Below are 22,078 nucleotides of genomic sequence, written 5' to 3'. Positions count from 1 at the left end.
TGAGTTTGAGCCCCATGTTGGATATAGAGATTACTTAAAAAATAAAAGAATGTTTAAAAACTGGAGGAATGCCTGGGTAGCTCAGTTGGTTGAGCATCCAACTCTTGATTTCAGCTCAGGCCATGATCTCATAGTTCTTGAGGTTGAGCCCCCTGTCCACAAAGAGCCTGCTTGGGATTCTCTCTCCCTCTTTCAAAATAAATAAATAAACTTAAAAATTTTGGGGAATTGGGGCACCTGGGTGGCTCACTCGGTTAAGCGTCCGACTTTGGCTCAGGTCATGATCTTGCAGTTTGTGAGTTCAAGCCCTGCGTCAGGCTCTGGTGCTGACAGCTTAGAGCCTGGAGCCTGCTTCTGATTCTGTGTCTCCCTCTCTCTCTCTGCCCCTCCCCTGTTCACGATCTGTCTCTCAATAATAAATAAACGTTAAATTTTTTTTTAAATAATAAAATTTGGGGAATGGCTTTTTTTTTCTATGGTTCTTTTAAATAAAAATGCTCCCCACCTTACCACCCTACAAAATTTGGAGCCTTACTGCATATTTTAGTAGTTTCTATTTTAAATGATCTACTAAACAACCATAGCCATCATGTGGAAAGTCTACTGACTCTACAAAATTGGCCATGCATTTGTATGCCCTGGGATTTCCGAACTAGTAAGTAGTACTGTTTAGTTTACACAGTAATACAATTTAACTTTACATCAAAACGTCCTGACATCAAAAGGACACATGATGCATCACTGTTACATTCGCATTTTATATCAGATTTCTATTTTTTTCTGAAAAGTGGCTAACCTTTCTTTTTTAGAACTAGCTCTATTTTGAAAGTACACTTAATAAAAATGCACAGCTCAAACTTTTATGATCTCAATGACACAGGCTTTAAAAGTAAGTCGAGGAATGAAGTCCCAGTTCTATCACAGCAAGGGATAAAAGATAATTTCAAAGTAGTGGCAGTTTTTATTTGCTCTTGTAACATTCAATTCATACTTGAAAAACATATTAAAAGTAACGTGCATAGGCTTCAACATGATCCTACTGTTTTGAGTTACAACACTAAAACTCACACTACCTTTTTTCAGAACCAAATTCTGGATTTCCAAGTTAACCCAGGACTTCCTATCTTGCCATAGAGTCTACATTTTGTGTGAAGTGAATTTGTGTCTACTAAGGCTGTTTACAAATAATACAATTTAATCCATTAGTGTCAGGCCACTAATGAAGACTGGCAAGGAAAATCTAGTATGGTCTCCACTACCAGTTATGTAAGAAATTTAAGTCTCACGGGCTGTAGATTTAATTCCATACACACTTATACCGTGCAATTGCTTGTAGATTCTGTTTAATTATTCTTTATGAATAAATCAAACTTCAAGCAGGTGACTAAGCTGAATACCACCACTCCAAACCATCACCTGTTTATTAACCTTTGGCCACTAATGTCAAAATGTTTCCATCCTCTTTCCAGACTCAAACAACAGACAAATTATTTTTGATAAACTCTAGTATTTATTAAATTATAAATTCTGTAATCAAAAAGAAAAATGCAGATCAAGAGGAACCTCAAACTACAAGGACTAGACAGCAAAGCCTATGGGAAACGCCATGAAGTATGTTACAAGATTCTGAAACATAAGTTAACTGTTTTCTTTACATTTCCATTTCAGTAACTTTACTATTTAATAGTTGTTATTCATCTATTTTAAAATTCCAAATTCACATCTATTTTCATATTAATTAAGCTTCCTGTTCATACTGATACCAGACATCTCATAGGTGCCAAATTTTAGTAATGGTTTTACGTCAATCCATGCAGGAAAATAAGACACAATGCAAGAATAAGATGAGGACTGTTAATGCACAGATAATACACACACACTGGCCAAAAGAACTGAAGAAATTTTAAAAACCTATAAAACAGACCTCAAAAAAACTGGGTTATTACTAAACAACTCTCAACTATTAACGCCCGAGTTCCTTATATTAAATAAATTCCTCAACAGAGACATGTTAAACATTTTTATTACAGGTCTGTCCTCCCCATACCCCTTCCCACCCCAACTCCCAAAATGCACTACTAGGGATGAGTATAATGTTATGTGGGCATAAATTTACAGATAACCATTTTAACCTTGAAGAGTTTTTTATTTAAACTTCAGTTACTGTGCACTGTCCATCAGGCCTTCTAGATCTGACACCAGCACTCACTGTTCCACCCCCTACTACTGACAGATCAGTTCCTGATCGATCAGATACTGTCTGGTTTGCATTAGGAACCAAAAGTCTCTGTTGGGTCAAGGAGTGTTGTGCAACAAGCGCAGATACATCCTCACTATCACTACTGGCATCTGATTCAGTTTCTTCAATGGAGGTGTCTGGTGCTGGTACCCTGCCTGAAGATGGTGATTCATGATCTTCTTCTCCTTCCCCCCTATGACTCCTTTCAGCTATGCTGTCTCCACTGAGTTGTAAATGAGCAAAAGAGTCTTCCAGAGAAGTGCTTGCATCAGGGGATGGTGTTGCAGGGCTTGTTAACTGACCATCTACTGATGTTAGGGGCCTTACAGAAGACACTAGAGGCTGAACAGAAGCTCCACTCTGTGCTGATAGACTGTCCGCTCCATCTGCAGAGCTCTCTCTCGCTAGGTTTACAGTATTAGCGTCACAGTCCAGCCTAAGTCCGGCTACTCCCTTCTTTGGTATATCTATTATATCCCGCTTAATCTTCCTGCGACGTCCATGTTCATTTCTCCTGTATTGAACCATATTTTCAAGATCAGCAACATACAGAAACCCGGCAATTAACATTTCAGTGCTCTTTTTACCTTTGGAAAAAGCATCTTCCAACTCTCTACTAGTGCGCTCATCATACTGCCACCACCCATTTCTTCCTTCATAATACCATGCATATTCACCATTTCCTCTACTCGCTGCCTTGAGTTCTTCTGGTGACAATAAGGTTGGCTTGTCAAGGAAATCTTCGGGAATTTCTTGTCGACAGAGGGCACATCGCTTTCCAAGCCATGAAGCTCCCTTTACGCACAGATAGCAGAAAACATGCTTACAAGGCAGACTGACTGGGTGAACACATGTTTGCAGACAAATGGCACATTCAGGGACAGTTAGAGAAGGTGCAGTATTAGAACAGGACTCATTCGCTTTCCTGTTCGTAGGAAGCATGTTTATTGAGTGATCAATTTCACCACAGCCAGCCATCCTAAGAAAATGAGAGAAAATACATGTGATATTAAAACTGTTTCAACTCTTCTAATATTGTAATTCAACAATTCAGAAAAACACTTATTAAACACCTACTGTATATGTGTACTACATACCAGACAATGAGGAACAAAATAAAAGAGAAAAAAATCTAACTTGTGTAGAAAAAAACTTTTTGATTTTGTTAGGTCATTAATTTTTACACTGGCGGGGGGGGGGGGGGGGGCAAGGGGCACAAAGGGAATGTTAAGCCAAAAATAAATACAACCAAAGTATAGATTTTAAATAAATATACCATTTCTATTCAGTCACAGAACTTATGAGATATAAGTAAATGCAAAGATTTAAAAATGTAAATTCCATTCTAGACTGACTTTTCCAACCAGTGTAGAAAGCACAGAGAAAGTGGCTAAAAGTAATTTAGATTACAATTACAGATGGTGACAATTTTGTAGCCCTTTACAATATTACTAAGTGGTAGCTTTGCAAATGCTGCCATATATTAACATACTTTGGTACCTGACAAGTAGACCATATGAAATAAAGATTAAAACTGAAATCCTAGAACTTCTCTACTCCTGCTGTATATTTAAAAACACTGGTAAACCAGTCATTTCATTTCCCCTCCATGAAGCACTCTTCTTGTGATGGCCTGTCCTTGTTGCCTTTTTCTAAACCATATGCTCTTGCTTACTCGTTCAAGATGATCTCATCTACACCCATGGCTTCAACAGTTACTTATAAACAAATGACTCAGTAATTGGTATCACCAGCCCAGGTCTCCTTTCAGCCCTAGATCTAGATTTCTAATTGTCTATTTTAGAATTCTTCCTGGAAGTTTTGAGGGCAAAAACCCCTGAACACATGATCTGTTCCTTGCTTATTTACTCCCTAAAAGCTCCCCACTCCTGATGACACCATTATTCATCTGCTTTTTTAAGCCAGAAATTCATCATTCAAACTGCCCTTCGCCACGTCTTCTCATCCAAAACATCAGCAGGTCTTATCAATTTTATCCTAAGCATCTCCTGAATCCATCTACTATACATTTCTACCCTTCCCTCGCCACCCAGTAAACACTGTTTATGAAATTACTGAATATGCCTTGTAATTGGTCCAGCCTTACCTCTTTTGCTTAAAAAGCTGATTTTAGGATAAAGACCAGGATCTATGTGCAATGGTCCCCACCCCACCACCAGCCTCATATATTAAACTTCTCCTTGATCAAGCTTCTAGCCACAATGGCTACTCCCTCCAATAAAAGGTTTTTTTCTCTGTATGAACATTTCTTCACTTCCTGCCTCCCATATCCCCCATGGACCAACTACTACTCATCTTATAGCCCTCCTGAGAAACCCTCCATGACTAGGTCAAATCACCCTATTTCTTTTTAACTGCTTACTAGCATGTATTTCTCATTCCTAGCGCTTATCAGAATTGCAATGTTACATTTATGTGTGTGACTATTTTGTTAATGTCAGTCTTCCCCATAAGCAGGTGGGCTTTTTAAGGGCAGGAAACAGGTCACTGTTGGCTCGTCTCTGTATTCTCATACAAGACCAGGCAGATAGAGAACACTCAAATATTAGCTAAGGAAATGAACAGGTTTTTCAAAGAAGAATATAATACACCATATTATAAAACATGTTTTTGGGTTTTATTTTACTTTAAATAACATTAAGTTAAACCATCTGATTGATAAACTTTTTTTTAAAGCATTTACTTGTGTATACCTTGGGAATGTATAAAAATTCTGTTAGTACACTTAAAGATCAGCCCTGAAGCAGCATACTGAAAACTATAATGAAAAATTGCAGATGGCCAAGGGAGAAAGGATAACTTGAATTAAGGCAACTGTTATACAATGAAACCAACCTAGATAAGAACTCCAAAAACCAGAGTCTCCCTCTCCCTTATTTTGTACTCTTCAGCACTCAGTTAAACCCACAGTCTAAATTTCCTTACCTACAAATCAGTTTATAAAAATTAGGTGAGAATAGCTAAAAAAAACTCCAAAAAGACCCCACAAAACACTTTACTAAGTGTTCACTAAAGCTTCATTCACTAAAGCTCCACAAATGTTAAAGCCAAGAGAAAACGACTTGAATATTGTTGTCCTAAAGCAGGAGAGGGGGGAAAAAGGGACATTTTTCAAACTGGATGTATAGGGCTTAAATACTGACGTAAAATTTGTTAATTTCTGCCTTATTCAGATGAGCATTTTTTTAAAAACTATTATAGTCCATTTATAATGCTGAGTATTTGATGGATCTAAAGAAACACACCTACTTTGTTAAATAAAAAAAACATTAATGCAAGCAAGCAATAATCACAATATGGCCTAATTCTTGCAGTAAAGTGTTAGATACTTATTAAAAGTAATAATGAGAGGCAGATGAGAAGATGGATATAGGCCAGAAAGTTTGGAGTGCAGAGCAGTGGAAAAGATTAAAGGCAGAGACATGTGCACAACACCGAGTCAAATAAGCAACTGAAGAGTAAAATGAAGCTGTAAAAGTAATCAGAAGCCAAACATGAAAATCTTTTTGTGCCCTGCTAAGGAAACATCTGATTTTATTTTATCCCATGGTACTAGGAAACCATAGATATTTCAAAGACGAGAGAAAATGATAGAGGGAGTAGACCAGTAGTTAGTAAACAGAAATAGAGGTAAAAGATCTCACAGTGATTGGCAACCATTAATTAACTGCTGCTTAAAATGAGTGACAATCTCTACCATTTGATTCTGTGTTTTAAACAAGGAATATTTCAAATTTTATCACTATATGGATCTACGCTTTTTTCCAAAATCAAGCATTCAAAAAAGGGCACAGTGGTTACAAGAGTAGTCATTAAAAATGTTTATGCTCATCAAAACTTCAAAAACAATGCTCCTAGACTTTCATCACATCCTATCTGTCCAAAAATCCATTCTCTTATTGCTTTTCTGTGTCCTTGGTTCCTCAACAGGCAAGGTTCAAAATGACGGCAAGTTGTTGAAAAGACCGTACTTAAATAGAAAAGGAAGCAACGCATAAGCTCAACAGAAAGAAACGATCACTATGAAATATCTGATTTCCAAACTTTGTTTCAACTTTTAATTACATTTCCAATCAACTCCTTTACCAGAAACTCTAGTTACATAAAGTACAACTTTTTCCCAACCTATGGTAAGTTCTACCAAATATGAACTCTTCATATATGTTAGGCACTTATAGAAGCTTCAAAGTATTTTGAGATAAACTCTCACCTTCAAAGACCTTGTAACTTAACAATCTAAACTGTAAGTGAAAGCTCCTGCTTCTCAACTGGTCAATTAATGCTCCTCACCTATTTCCCCTAAAAAGAACTGACTGTGCATACCACATCTTGTTAGGCTCTCCACAACTCATATGTATTTCTTAAATACAAAATATCTTAGTACTTCCCAAAGTAGTGAGAGACAGAGTACCACATATTTCAATTACATTTGGCAAAAGAATGAGAATACTTTTATCTGCTCCAGGTAACCTTACACTTTGGTAAGAGTCTATGTACATTACTTTCAATTCTGCCAAATATAACCTGCACCTAATGTACCTGTAAGAGGTTTTTAAAAAATCATACGCTATGCTTCTGAATCTTCAGCTTTCTCCTTAGTAAAACGGGGATAATTCATGTTCAATTCAAAATTATTGTAAAGTGAATACATTAAATGAAAGTATAAAACTGTATTTGAAAACCTCTTTTAATTCATCAGGTCCTATTGCTACACTTAACTTTTTGGTAACAAAAAGAATTAAAATTAGCTACAGAATGGAAGAACAAATAATATGTATCTTCTTACATCCCTTTCAATTTAGGTTAAAGAAATTAGTTGTCAGTGAAATTCTTTTTTTAAATTTTTAAATGTTTATTTGAGACAGAGAGAGAGGGGGGAGGGAGGGGGGAGGGGGAGAGAGGGGGGAGAGAGGGAGAGAGAGAGTGTGTATGAGTGATGGAGGGGCGGAGAGAGAGGGAGACACAGAATCCAAAGCAGGCTCCAGGCTCTCAGCTGTCAGCACAGAGCCCGATATGGGGCTCGAACTCACGAACTGTGAGATCGTGAACTGAGCCAAAGTCAGACACTTAACTGACTGAGCCACCCAGGCGCCCTAGTTGTCAATGAAATTCTTGAATTTTTTTTTTTTTTATATTTCCATATTTATTTAAAGCCTCATTAAGAAAAAGAAAACAGGGGTGTCTGGGTGGCTCAGTCAGTTGAGCGTCTGACTCTTGATTTTGGCTCAGGTTATGAACTCATGGTTCATGGGAGCAAGTCCAGTGTCAGGCTTGGGTTCTGTAAGATTCTCTCTCCTTCTGCTCATCTCCTGCTCATGCACACACAGGCTTTCTCTCAAAACAAACAAAAACAAAACAAAAAACCCCCCAAAACCCAACAAAAAAGAAAGTCATCCATCCATTTTGATTCTATTCATAAGACAAAATGGAGAAATGGGCTAATACTCATCACTACTTAGGAAAAAAAAAAGTATATATTCTTGAAGACATGAAAATGAATGAACACCCAAATTAAACTTGTAGGGAGAGCAGACAGAAGGGCCAACCACAGAACCTTGGAGTATTTCAGGATTTACAAGTGAGGCAAAAGAGCCTGCAAAAGATGTTAAGAAATGTCAGAGAGAGATGGGGAATAAAGAGACCACCACCACCACAAAAGCCACAAGGGAGACACTTGTCTAAAACAAGGGTCAACCAAGGAGAGGACTTAAAAAAAGTTAACTATTAAACTCATGGCATATATCTACTTTTATAGTGAAATGTATGGTGCAAAAGTTGTGAGCACCACACACAATTAGCTATTTTGATTTCCCAGAGACTATCAAGCCTCCTATCAATAATTTTTTACTCAGTCAAAACAACTTTATTTCCCCTATTCCCAAAGACTGTAGACAATTTTCTCCAATCTCTTAAGAAATGTCCCAGATTCCTTTATCATTAAGAAATTAGGTAAGAGTGAATCCTTACAGTTTATCTTTATCTTCACTCTACCTTGTCATCATTCCTCTTGGCTCAGGTTGGGGTATAGTTAGTTGTTTTCAAAGTTGACTCCTCAACTTCTGTTAATACCATCCCAATTCCCTCAAGATTTTGGTTAATATTCTCTATCCTTAAATTTCAAAATCAACTACCATGCTTTTAGTCTAATGGTCTCTTTTGGTCTCAATGTATTTGATTCCATTGCACTGAACGATAATGACCAGCAACTATTTTTCTAAAACTTTATACTATTCATTTCCTTGATGGTACTCTCTCCCAATTCTCCTTTCTGTTTCATTGTTTTCTATCTTCTCCAGCTGCCCTTAAGTACCAGTATTCTTCACAAAGGTTCTATGGGTGGCCCCATTTCCCCATTGCATTCTATATCTAGACAATCTACTTAAGATTTCAAAATTATAGATATACCACCATGATTCTCAAAATCTAATATCCAGAACCATTCCAACTATATTTCCAATCTGTATTCAAAAAATCTACCTCAATATTCTCCAAGGACCTGATATCAAACATGACTAAAACCAAAGTTATCTGTTCACCCAAACCTGCGTCCTTGTCCTTTGTTTTCGATCTTGGACAAAACTTAGATCCATCCTCAATGCTCCCTTATTCCTTGGCCACTTCACTTCTCCATGACAGAAACTTATTTAGAATGTGTCCCCTTCAAATGCAAACTGGTGCAACTACTCTGGGGAACAGTATGGAGGTTTCTCAAAAAACTAAAAATAGAACTGCCCTACAATCCAGCAATTGTACTAGGTGTTTACACAAAGTATACAAAAATACAGATTTGAAGGAATACATGCGCCACAGTGCTTACGGCAGCATTATCAACCATAGCCAAACTACTGAGAGCCCAAATGTCCATCAACTGATGAAAAGATAAAGATGTGGTGTACATATACATACAATGGAGTAATTACCCAGCCATCAAAAAGAATGACATCTTGCCATTTGCAATGACATGGTTGGAGCTAGAATGTATTATGCTAAGTGATGTAAGTCAATCGGAGAAAACGTACCATACGATTTCACTCCTGTGTGGAATTTAAGTAAACAAAACAGATGAACATATGGAAAAGTGGGGGGGAGAGAAGAGACGGACACAAACCACAAGAGACTCAACGATAGAGAACAAACTGAGGGAGGCAGGTGGAGATGGACTAGATGGGTGATGGGTATTAAGGAGGGCCCTTGTGGTGATGAGAACAACATTGCACTGTATATTAAAAAAAAAAAAAAAAAAAAGTGTCCCCTTCATTCCCAAAGCCTATAACCCTAATTCTGGCCTCTTGGACACACGCTTGTACAAAATATTAACCTTTCAAGTGGTCTCTCAGACTTCAATCCTTTCTCCTTCTCTTTTCTCAGTTCAACCATGTCAAATTAGTCTTCTTTCCAATCTTCAATAGTTTTCTACTGCCTACATAATCTATTCCAAATTCCTAAGCACTGGCTTTCAAATACATTGACATAACCTTTAGAGTAAAACAGACTTAGTTAAAATCCTGGCTCCGTCATTTCTTCTCACTACACTAACCTAGAAGAGCATATCTCAAACTCTTCCGTGAAAGTAAGAATTAGCTGATGAGTACAGATTTGAGTTAAAGCCTAAAAATCTGTGTGTTTAACAAGTGCTCCAGGAGATAATTCTCAGAGAAATTTGGAAAATGCCAAGCCATGGCAAATGACTTCATCTCTCTAATTCTACGTCTTCACCAGTAAATGAGCTACTACCATTTTTCATAATGATTAAATCTAATAATCCAAGTAAAATACCCAATAAGCGCCTAGCAAAATAGTAGGGACTAAACAAACATTCACTCCCTTTACTAACTTTGAAGTCTCTTTCTCCCCACCCCACCCCACTTTGCCACACAGGATTGCTTCCTGACTCTCCTAAGATGCCCTGATATTTGGGCAACTGTGCCCCTCCCTCATTCCCTTGGCTTGAAAAATACTTCCTAATTTTCTCAGCTTGTTAAAATTCTATTTATTCTTTAAGACCAAGCCAAAAGTTCTTTTGCTTACTCTGAGCCCTTCAGGTGGACTAAATCCTCTAAGTTCCAAAAGCATTTTATTGTTACCTCAATATGGCATTTTTCTCACTGTTTAATTAATAATTATAAATTATAATTAATAATTATAAAATTATGTCTCACTTATTAGACCATAGTCTAGTTCCTTGATGGCCAGCACCTACAATATTTGACCTACAAGATTAAACAATATTATATGTATATAGACAGATAACATATAAACAGGATTAAATAAAAAATATAAAAAGATATAAAAGACAAGCAAACATTTCTAATAAATCATTATAAATGAACAATGTCTTGCAATATTAGTACGTGATGCCTAATGTCACATGATCACAACTGAGCCAATAGTTCTCTCTCACTGCAGGATTGTGGGTGATCATCTCCCATGCTTGGTCCCAGGCTGTGGTGTTTGGCAGAAGTAAGTGATTTTTCAGAACATTAGAAGGTGACCACAACTAGCACTAGTGTATTTTTTGTCACTTCAAAGCATCTATGGACAGTCCTTTTGCTTTTCCATACAAGAGTAAGCTTAGGAATGCTTTGCCTCATTCTAGGTCAGGCTGCCTGCAGATATAGACCCTTTCCTCTGCTGCCTTATTGCCAGTTACATTAAACACAGTATATGACAAGAGTGTATTAATACTGTACTGTAAAAAGATTCCACTGAGCCAATAGATAGCAGTGATATTCCATCAGTGACAGTGAAAGTCATCCTACACAATAGCCCTCCTCTCTCTTGTCTCTCTCACACCAGACATGGAAGTTTTCAAAGGTAAGTGCAGGTTAATTTATTTTTCTTTATATTTTGTATTTTATTATTTTGTATTATATTACAGTATTGTGATCATTTTTATATGAATATTTTTGGCTTGTGGAACCAATCATCTTGAGTTTCCATTATTTCTTATGGGGAAATTCGCTTTGATATACAAGTGCTTTGGATTACAAACATGTTTCCAGAACAAATTATGCTCGCAAACCAAGGTTTTATACTGTACTATGTAAAGAAGTAGAACCTAAAAGACCTGGAGATCTTTCCAAATTTTTTTAGCATTCTATAAGCAAATTCTTTTGTCTTCAGTTTCATTCACTTTTACAGAAATTTTTCCTGATGAGATTTCTGGATATCTACATTAGCAATTATTTAATGAGAAAAAAATTGTTACCTCAATAAAATATCTAAAAGTCAATACAAAATGCTCTTTTTTTTTTATAATTAGAACTAAATATGACATATACTTGGCTTAGTGCATTTTATTAGTCCATTTAATTTACTGCATCCTTGGGAAAAACCACGATGCCACACTTACATTTCTATTACAGATCCCACAGTTGTCTGTCACAAAAATAAAAGACCATCTTCACCAGCAGTCAAACAGTTTGCAGTATTTTCTCTTCCACTGTGGGTTCATTCTGTGCTGCAAAAGAAATTATTTCGTCAACTTCTATAAAGATTAAGATCAATAAAATTAGTCACTTACATATGATCCTTTCATTTAACAAAATTCAGTGGCAAATCTTATCTTAAAAATGAAAAAAATTTCAAGACAAGGATGCCTGCTTTTACCACTGCTATTCAACACAGCATTGGAAGTGCTAGACAGAGCAATTAAGACCAGAAAAAGATATGCAAGGCAAACAAATTGGTAAGGAAGAAGTAAAATTATTTCTATTTGCAGAGATAATAAAACTATTTCTATTTCCTATATAGAAAATTCCAAAGAATCCTCAAGAAAACTACTAGAGTTAATAAAAAATTTAGCAAAGCTGCAGGTTACAACTTCAACATACAAGTCAGCTGTGTTTCTGTATCTAGCAGTCAACAATCCAAAAAGGAAATCAAAAAAGCATTTTACAGAATGCTCAAGACTTCCATTTATAAGCATCTAAAAGAATAAAATGCCTAGGCATCAACTTAACCAAGGAGGGGAAAGATTTGTACACTGAAAACTACAAAACACTGCAGAAAGAAATTAAAGGAGAGCTAAATAAATGGAAAGACAACTATAACAGATTGGAAGATTGAAGATGACAGTACTGTCCAAACTGATCTATAGATTCAACATAATTCTTTTTTTTTAAATTTTAAAAAAATATTTAGTTTGGGGGGGGGGGAGAAACGTGTGTGCAAGCCAGCAGGGGAGGTGCAGAGAGGGAGACACAGAATCGAAAGCAAGCTCCAGGCTCTTCTGAGCTGTTAGCACAGAGCCCGCCGTGGGGCTTGAACTCACAGACTGTGAGATCATGACCTGAGCCAAAGTTTGACACTTAACTGACTGAGCCACCCAGGTGCCCAGAGATTCAACATAATTCTTATGGCAATTCGAACAGCCTTTTTTGCAGAAATGGAAAAGCCAATCCTCAAATTTATATGAAATTGTGAGAGGCCTAAAATAACCCAAAACAATCTTAAAAAAGAACAAAGTTGGAGAACTCACACATGCCAATTTCAAAACTTACTACAAAGCTAACAGTAACAAAGTCCATGTGGTATTGGCATAAGAACAAGGCAAATACACCAATAGAAGAGACAGTCCAGAACAAACTCATACTTCTATGGCTAATTGATTTAAAAAAAAAAAAATTTTTTTTAATGTTTATTTTTGAGAGAGACGGAGACAGAGAGATAAGAATGTGAACAGGGGAGGTGCAGAGAGAGAGGGAGACACAGAATCTGAAGCAGGCTCCAGGCTCTGAGCTGTCAGCACAGAGCCTGATGTGGGGCTCAAACTCAGACTGTGAGATCATGACCTGAGCTGAAGTCAGACCCTTAACTGACTGAGCCACCCAGGCACACCTATGCCTAACTGATTTTTAAAGAGGTGCCAAGTCCATTCAAGGGGGGAAAGAACGGTCTCTTTAACACATGCTAGGACAAGTGATTTACCACATGCAAAAGAAGGAAGTTGGACCCCTACTTCACACCATATACACAAACTGCCTCAAAATGGACCAACAATCTAAATATACGAGGTGAAACCATACAACCCTTAGAAGAAAATAGAGTGATATATATCTATGACCTGGGTTTGATAATGGATTCCTAGATATGAATGACACCAAAAGCATGAGCAATAAAAAAAACAGATACATAAATGAAAGATAAATTGTGGACTTCATCAAAATTAAAACTTTGGGGCATACAAGGACATTGTCAAGCAAGTTAAAATTCAACCTACAGAATGGGAGAGAATCTTTACAAATCATATACTGATAAGGGTTTAATATCCACAATATATAAAAAAAATGCCTACAACTCAACAAAGAAAAAAATATTTTTAATGGACAAAAGACTTGAACAGACATTTCATCAAAGAAGATATCGAAATGGCCAATGAATACATGAAAAGATGCTCAGCATTAGTTATTAGGGAAATGTAAATCAAAACCACAAGTATTGCCACTTCACATGCATGAGGATGGCTACAAATTTAAAAAAAAGGAAATAATAAACATTGGTGAGAATATGAAGAAACAGGAACCCTTGTACATTGTTGATGGGAATGGGAAATAGTGGAGCCACTGTGAAGTTTGCTGGTTCCTCAAAAAAGTTTTACCATATAACAGAATTACCATATAATTCAGCAATTCCACTCCCAGGCATATACCCCAAATAATTGAAAACAGGGACTGAAACACATACTTGTACACCAACGTTCACTGCAGAATTATTCACAAAAGTCAAAAGCTGGACACAACCCAAGTGCCCAACAACAGAAGAATGGATAAACAAAATGTGGTACAAATACAATGGAATATTATTCAACTACAGAAAGAAATGAAGTTCTCATACATACTACAATATGGATAAGCCTTGAAAATATTATGTTAAGTGAAATAAGCCAGACACAAAAGGACAAATGCTGTGATTCCACTAACATGAAATATTGAAATTAGTCAGACACAGAAAGTAGAGAAGTTACTAGGGGCTACAAATGGGAGAGTTATTGCTTAATAGATACAGAATTTGTTTGAAATGATGACAAAGTTGTGGAAATATACAGTGGTCATGGTTGTACAACACTGTAAATGTAATTAATGGCACTGACTTGTACACTTAAAAGTGTACTGACTTGTATACGTTATTTATATTTTACCACAATAAAAAAATTTTTAAAGGGAGACAAGTTCTATGTGGACAAAAAAGTCCATATGGAATTTATTCCATAGCCATTGCCTTTTTCCAAGGAAGTCATGTGTGAAGAGACTAGGCCATCACATTAACCAGGACCTCCTGCTGCTTCTATGTATATCCAACTTTACAAACATTAAGCCAAACTTATGCAGGGAATCCAGAAGAAACAAACAAAACATCATCTCAGCTATTAATCCTCTTTCTTCTCATTTAGTAAGTGTTCATTCCACTTCACAATACCCAGTGCAGGAGGCACATCATACTACACAGAACTCAGAATCAAGTATACATGATGACGAAAGAGTTAGGTAAACCTCACAATAAAGAATTGAATTCTTTCAGTTCCATGTGCCTTTCATAATACACAGGAGTTTAAGTGTTTGAAGACAAATATTTTTAATACATAGCCTTTAAATACAAGCCAGCTTGTCCCACCAAATGTTTAACAGAACAAACAATAATCTTTTCAGAACCAGAGGATTTTCAACTGTTAAAAAAGAGTTCCTAAATTACCTGACTTTTTGTTTTACAGACTTTGGAAACTGAGTCTTTACATTAAATAGACTCCATTGTCCTGATCACCACTCCTACCCCCCAACCCTTTCACTTTACTTTCCAGGTGCCTACAACTTTCATGGCACCACAGGAGACTCCGTGTCTCTCTTGCAGGCTACTAAAAACAGAAACTGCCCATTTGCACACACAGGACAGGAAGAAACATTCTAACATTCTAACATCATCACTCTTAATGAAAACATTATCTCTTTGAAGTCTCTACCACTGACTATACAATCCCCTAACAGCAGTTCTCCTTAACCTTTAAGGCACTGACTTAATTTTCACTGTTCATCATCCTCTTTGCCAGTAGACATGGAAGGGTTTAAGCCCAAGAATCCCATGTCAAGTGACAGTGATGCAGGTAGTCCCTCGAATACAGGTAGAACAGTGAGAAACACTGTTCTGTTTTCAAATCCTAAAATCTTACATTCAATGAACTTCACCTCCTTGTCCCTCCAGCAACGAAGTATGATGTGTAACATTTGGAACTGGATGCCACCTAAACTGCTGCCTCTCTAAAATCTTAATCTCACTCTTGGATCACAAACTCACGTGTTCCCAGCTAACTTATGCTCTCATTCCCACACCTGTTCTTTAATTTCACAAGGACCTCCAGTTTCTTGCCAGCCTCCTTTTCTTTATCCAGGTGCCAGTCTCAATTCCTTTCCTGCCCATTCTGGAGCTCCACCATTTTAACTTATTAACAGAATCCTTGGCTCTCTCACATCTCTCATCTGCACATTCTCTACAAACCCCTTTTCTGAATGAATCTTAAAGTGACATCTCAGCTTCCATGCTTTAACCAACAAATGCTGATGGGAGGAAGAAAAACAGAAAATTCTTTTCCTCATCCTCTATCCAACTAACTGCACCAAATTCTGTCAACTTCTATCCCAAACACCTTCGGAATCCTCTACTCTCTTGCCATTGCTAGTGCCCTGGTTTAGACATATATCATCTCTTACTTGAACGACTGTTCAGCCTGATTATTTTGCTTCAGTAAAACCCCTCAAATGTATTCACTAAGCCTCTGAATGATATACTAAAAAGGCAAAATGGGCCTCCCATACACAAAACCCTATACTAGCTCTCCAGCCTATACCATAAAGGCAAAGCTCCTAAGAACAGCATTCAAAGGCTTTAATGACCTGAAACCTCAATCTCTCTCTAGTCTTCTCTCTCACCACCACTCTCACAGATTAAAAATATAGTTACACCAAATTATTCATATTTCTCTAAACCTCCCTTTGTAGTTGTGTACTTCCTCCTCTGGTATAATCTATCTCTTCTATAGCTTATGAATGCTACTACCATTTTTTCTGACTACGTCCCCAAAATGGTTCCCTCCACGATATTTTGTACATTCTTCTATTACCAAACTTATCATATATACACTGAAATTATTTGTTTGCTTTCGACTGTTCTATTAAACCATGAGCCCCCTAATGATAAAGACTGTTTTCTATCTCTGAATGGCTAGTAATCTGCCAATCAGTTTTTGTTGACTTGAAGTGATTATTTCTTGGATGAAGGAAAAACTTCCTAAAATAACCACTGAGAGAAATAAAATATTGAAAAACTAAATTAATTCACGTAACACAACATTTCAATTCTGTGAACAAGGCATCCAGCCACAAAAAATATAAAGATACCCAAGTTCTAATCATTTCTTTCAAGAACTTAAAACATAACACAGGGAAGTTACATTTACAAATTTAAGATTAGAATCATCTTTATATCTTTTGCCAAGCACACCGTTTACCTAGGCTTTGTTCACTGTCAATGAATCTCCAGAATGCAGATAAAAACCCAAGAATAAAACCGGTTTAAGTAAATCTTGCAAGCTACAGTGACTTTTCCAATTCCTATATCCCATGGATAATTTTCCAGGTGGACTCTAAATGGATAATAATGCTTGGGAGAAGGAAAATAAACTAAAATCTATGTAGTATTCTAGATCCTAGCTATGCAAACTGTGTTCCCAACCAACTATACTAGCATTTACCTGGGAGTCCCTTAAAATGAAAAATCTGGAGCCCCATTCCATACCTACAGAATCAGATCTCCAGGTGGCTCATATGCATACTAAAGTTCATGAAGCTCTAGATAGCCTCAAAACAACTGTGAGATAGGACTATACACATTTTATACATGAGGAAACCCAAGCCCGTAAGGATTAATCCCAAATCACAAAGCTATCAATACTGGGGAGCTGCAATTCATTCCCAAGGGTACCTTTAAAAAAATCTTTTCTTCAGTGTACTATATCTCAGAGAAAAGGTCTAGAATAGCATTAGATAATGCTGTTAGATAACAATATGATGCAAGCCACATTTGTGTGATTACAAATTTTCTATTAGCTACATTAAGGACAGAAAAAGGAAACAAGTAAAATTCATTTAAATAATATATTTTATTTAACTCAATATATTTAAAACATTACCATTTCCACATGTATTCAATATAAAGAAGTTATTCATGTGTTTTTTACATTGTTATGTGTGTGTATATTCTTTGTAATTTGGTGCATATTTTAAAATTCTAGCACAACTCAAACTAACCATGTATCTAGTTCTCAACAGCTCCATGGGGCTAGTGGGTACCATAACTAGGCAATGCCGATTTAGAATGTTTTGCTTTTTAACAATTTTTAAAAATACAAAACTGGTAATTTACTATCAGAATCGTTGAATAAAGAAAATAACTCCATATTAGTTTACCCACACCTCTGCTGGTACAGATAAAAAAGAAAATTGCATAGTTTGTTGTAATCAAAATTGACTGGTTTCAGTGACAATAATTCTGCCAAACTGATCCATCCACTATAACCTCAGAATTATAATGCCAAATGGGCACAACATAGGGCACAGCATGTAATATTCAGAATAGTCATGTGTAGTAGTCCTCAGAAAACTTCTACATTTGAAACCAAAGACTTTTTTTAAATGAGGGGCGGGGGAGGATTTTACTTTCAGTTAAACATGTAAGATTGAATAGTGTTAATTCTAACTATACGCCAGAATTAATTTGGCAAACATAAATAATTCAAACATACATAAATCTCACTGCAATGAATGATTTGTAAATTATATGCCAAACTCAATATAATTTATGAATTACTACAGTAAAATTTACCACAGTATTCTAATATGCAAATACCAATTAGTTAATGGGTTAAGGTTCTTTCTCTAGGTGAAAATTTATACAGAAAAGAATTATTAGGAAGGAAACATAAAGAAAGAAAAGATTTGAAACTGTGTTACATATTCCCACCTCTTAACAATTCTGGAAAAAAAAAGGTGACACACTAAATTTAAAAATATGTAAGAATTTAGGATTGTCAGTGAATTTAAATTATTTACCCACTCAACCAGACAGTAAATAAGTATAATTGAAAATGAAGTAATACCATACTATTTATAATTTGTGACCACTCAACAAATTCACACTCCTTATTTGCATATGCGGTTATCTTCTCTGAAAATATTTTAGGATTACAATTCCATTTTCTCAAGTCAGTGACAAAGTCAAAAAAACACATTTTTTCCCCCACATAATAGATTCATATAAATGACTGTCTTTTTAAATAACTAATCAAAGAAAAAGATAAGCACATTAACTGTATTTGGTATTTTAACCAAAGATTTGAAGACTTCCTGTATTTTTCCAATTACTAAGAGCTAATGTTTAATAAAATATTTTTACTCCTTTTTATGCAAAATACACAAAACAGTAAATGTTCTATATAAAAGCTAACAGTGACAGAAAAAAATACTTCAAACCTCCCAACTTTTGGTATACAAATTTAAAAAAAAGCAAGGAAAAGCAAAAACCAGTAAAAGAAGGAATAGTGTGGAAATTTAGCAGCTACATCTTCATATTTAAGAGTCTCAAATTGAGAGAGGTAACTAAATGCCCTAATGTTTCCATTTTTAGCTTTCCCTCTCATCGGCCTGCTAAAACTGAGCTTACAGAAAGCACAGGTCATACTGGGAAACAAAAGTCTTCCGTCAAAACTCATTTCAACCAAATGGGGGCTAATACTTGACTCTACACTATTTTAAAGAATCATTTCCCTTATTGTTAAGCACTTCCCTTAAAACATCTCTGTATGGCAACCTATGACCTTCACAATCTTCACAGTCAAGCATTCAATTTTTATATTCCTCCCCAACCAAATGTGAGCTTTGCATTTTAATTTAAACAAAACATGAAATATGAATGTGAACAAATATGTTCTTTTAATCTTAGCAAACAGAAGCTTCATAGCCTGCAGCCATTTTGTAAATGAGAAAGGCACTGTTGCTAATTATACGTGTGACCTTGGTCAAGTCATAACTCCATTGTTTTAGTTATTTCACCCTAATCTTTTTTTTTTTTTTTTGTAATTCTAAATAATTAACAGGCATTTAACGGGTTTTATTTTAATTAATCCAAAAGGTAATAAGCCACACTCAATAGTCCATAAATAAGCACAGGTGGCTGCAGTAGAATGTTAATAAAATGGTTTTCATACCCACAAAGATTATTCCTAATCCAGCCTGTTGTTTCACACATGCAGGTTCCTTAGCCACAACCAGGTACCAAGCAGGGGGAATGGAAAGAAGGGTCAGCACCCTCTGTTACTGACACTGGAAAAAAAAAAATTCAAATATCCACCTGACAGCGTGTCAAGGCATTTCATGCTAGTCAAGTGCTAATACATAAAATAATATTCTCTAAATACATTAGTATTTGCAAAACAAACAAACAAACAAACATGGAATACAACCTTTTTCTTTTATACTCAGTCAAAAAATAATTTCTGGATCCTTTAAAAAAATCTCCCGTATTCTTCTGACCATTCAAATTGGTGGAAACTGAAACAAAATACCTTACCAGTTAATACTTGTCTCCTAAAAAAAAAAACGCCATTTCCTTTTTCTTCCTTCTAATAATGACCAGCTATTTGGAAAGATAGTTTCCTTGGTTATTATAATCTACCAAGTTTTTAACAACCAGTAAATAACAAAAACCTTCAAATGTTTACTATTATTTTCATTTTGCCCACAACTAATATTGGCCCATTTCAAACATAAATTCTAAATCAAAGAGCAGGCTTAACAAAATGCTCCAGTTTAAGATACACAAGGCTGAAACAAACACATCCAAAATCTATTTCTAGTATGGCTTTCACTTTCCTGGTTTTCTCTTTAAAAAGAGAATTACTTGACCTGTTTTCATGTGTTTTTAGAAACTCGGACACTCAAGAAAATATTTGCTGGTCATGAAAACAGCAAAGCCAACATTACAAGTCCTGTTATTTCTGCGAGTCATTTTCTTCAGGTGTCCTATATTCCACGTCTTTTTAAGAGTCTAAATATAGATTCATTTGCTCAAAAGACAAAAAATCCTAACTCCTCCAATTTCTGTAATTATACACTGCTTTCAATGCCAATGTTATACTTTCACATCCTATTTAAAAAGTATACACACTGGAGGGGAAGGAGTGTGGCGATGCACCTGAAATGTCAAGCTACAAAGACAACGCTTTTTCTATCATTTCTTGGCTTTCTTCTTCCGTCAATTCCACCCTGTTCCAATACTACAAAAATATTATTTAAACAAAATGTAAGTACTTTCGAAAGTTGAAGACTGTCACTAAAACGGCACGCAGGGAAGGGAAAAAAAAAACATATACGAAATGGTTAACAAGAGAAAGCTTTAGTTGCCAAAATGTATGTGTAAACTGAAAACAATTTTGCAACCTTCTCTAGACGCCTACGGCAAATAAAATAGCGACAACAATGGAAGACCCCTACTCTTAGACGGGTTGGGGGATAGAGAGAGAACTCGCACCCACCAACCAGAACAAAGCCAACAGCCTCCGCTTTTAAGATGCCCTGAGGTTTTCTGTTGTTGTTGTTGTTGTTGTTGTTGTTGTTGTTGTTTTGGCTTCACGGGTATCAAGAGATCTCTTCATTGTTCTGATGCTTTAATAACCATCAAAACAACGAAAACTATGCAGCGCTGGGTTTAACCAAGGCAAGGTGGAGGGAATGCTCTTCCTATTAGGCAAGACCCAGACACTGAGCAGGAGGAGGAGAGAGGGAAGAGAAGGAAGCCGCAAAACACACTCAGGAAAAAGACAAAATGCAGGGACTCTACGCCCTGGCTGCGATCTGACCCAGGGCCAGGGTAGAGGCCTCCACACGGGAAACAGGGAGCACGAAACCCTTCAAACCATCGCCGCCCCTAAATCTTGAGGCCAAAAGGTCCCCCCGTAGAGGCCTGACACCACCGCCAAGGGGAGAGAAGAGAAACCTGGCTGCCACCAAAGGCGGAGAAGAGGTCCCCGGCGGAAGAGGCTGCGCAGTAATGGCCGCTGCTCCGCCTCTCGCACCCGGACCGTGACCAGCTCTGGGCCGTCGCCCTGGGCAGGGGCTGCGACGGCCGCGGACTACGCAGCGCCCGTCACAGTCTTCTTGCCTGTGACAGCAGCCAAGGTGGGGGCGGCGGGAAAGGCTGAACTGCTCCATCCCGCCTGGGTGCAGAGACCCGCGGCCGCGCTGGCCCAAGGGCGTCCACCTACGTACCGGCCCCTGACCCCGCCGCCGCCGCCCCTCTCAGGCCCGGAGCGAAGGGCCGACCCAGACAGCGTCGCGGCTGGAGGTGACGCCGCAAGCCTTTATGCCTTTCCTCGGGTTAGGATCCCGGAATGGCTGACTTTCACCCTTCCCCGCCAGGACTGCACCCCGACTCCCACCTCTAGCCACAACCGCGGCCGTCTCGCAGTCTTTTCTCTTCGGCCTCGGAGCCCGCAGCGGCCGGGAACGCGCGCGGCTGTCACGTGACCTCCCGTCGCGTCGCGGGGGCGGGGCCGCGCGGGGCGGAAGTAGCGCCTTGCACCGGGGAGCCTGTGTCAACCCCCTCTGCGTCCTGTTTCCCCACGACCCAACCGTGGAGCGAGCTGTTAGATACCTGCTTTTTCTTGCCTTTGGAGACCTGTAGTTTCACTGCCCTGGCCGTTCTAACTGCTTTGTATTGTACTTTACTTGTAATTAGGTGCTGAAGATTGAAAGAATGCAGGCCCACGAGTTTGGC

General features: G+C 37.4%; 1 protein-coding gene across 3 annotated transcripts; it reads right to left on the bottom strand.

Annotated features, from left to right (window-relative positions):
* Positions 1 to 941: 941 nt before the first annotated feature.
* On the bottom strand, positions 942 to 21,672 carry RNF146 (ring finger protein 146). 3 transcript variants are annotated; one of them, XM_030316289.2, is made up of 3 exons: positions 21,571 to 21,672; positions 11,613 to 11,720; positions 942 to 3,218 (listed from the first exon to the last, which is right to left on the bottom strand). In XM_030316289.2, coding segments are annotated over exons 2-3 (1,071 nt in total). In that variant the 5' UTR covers positions 11,615 to 11,720; positions 21,571 to 21,672; the 3' UTR covers positions 942 to 2,149. The 3 variants fall into 3 exon arrangements, with proteins under 3 accessions (XP_030172149.1, XP_030172151.1, XP_030172150.1); XM_030316291.1 differs by lacking the exon at positions 21,571 to 21,672 and adding an exon at positions 21,299 to 21,318; XM_030316290.2 differs by lacking the exon at positions 21,571 to 21,672 and adding an exon at positions 19,512 to 19,659.
* Between the last annotated feature and the right edge of the window lie 406 nt (positions 21,673 to 22,078).

This window comes from Lynx canadensis, chromosome B2 (assembly GCF_007474595.2).
Source record: "Lynx canadensis isolate LIC74 chromosome B2, mLynCan4.pri.v2, whole genome shotgun sequence".
In the NCBI taxonomy this organism is placed as follows: Eukaryota; Metazoa; Chordata; class Mammalia; order Carnivora; family Felidae; genus Lynx; species Lynx canadensis.
This window is presented reverse-complemented; position numbering and strand designations above follow the sequence as displayed.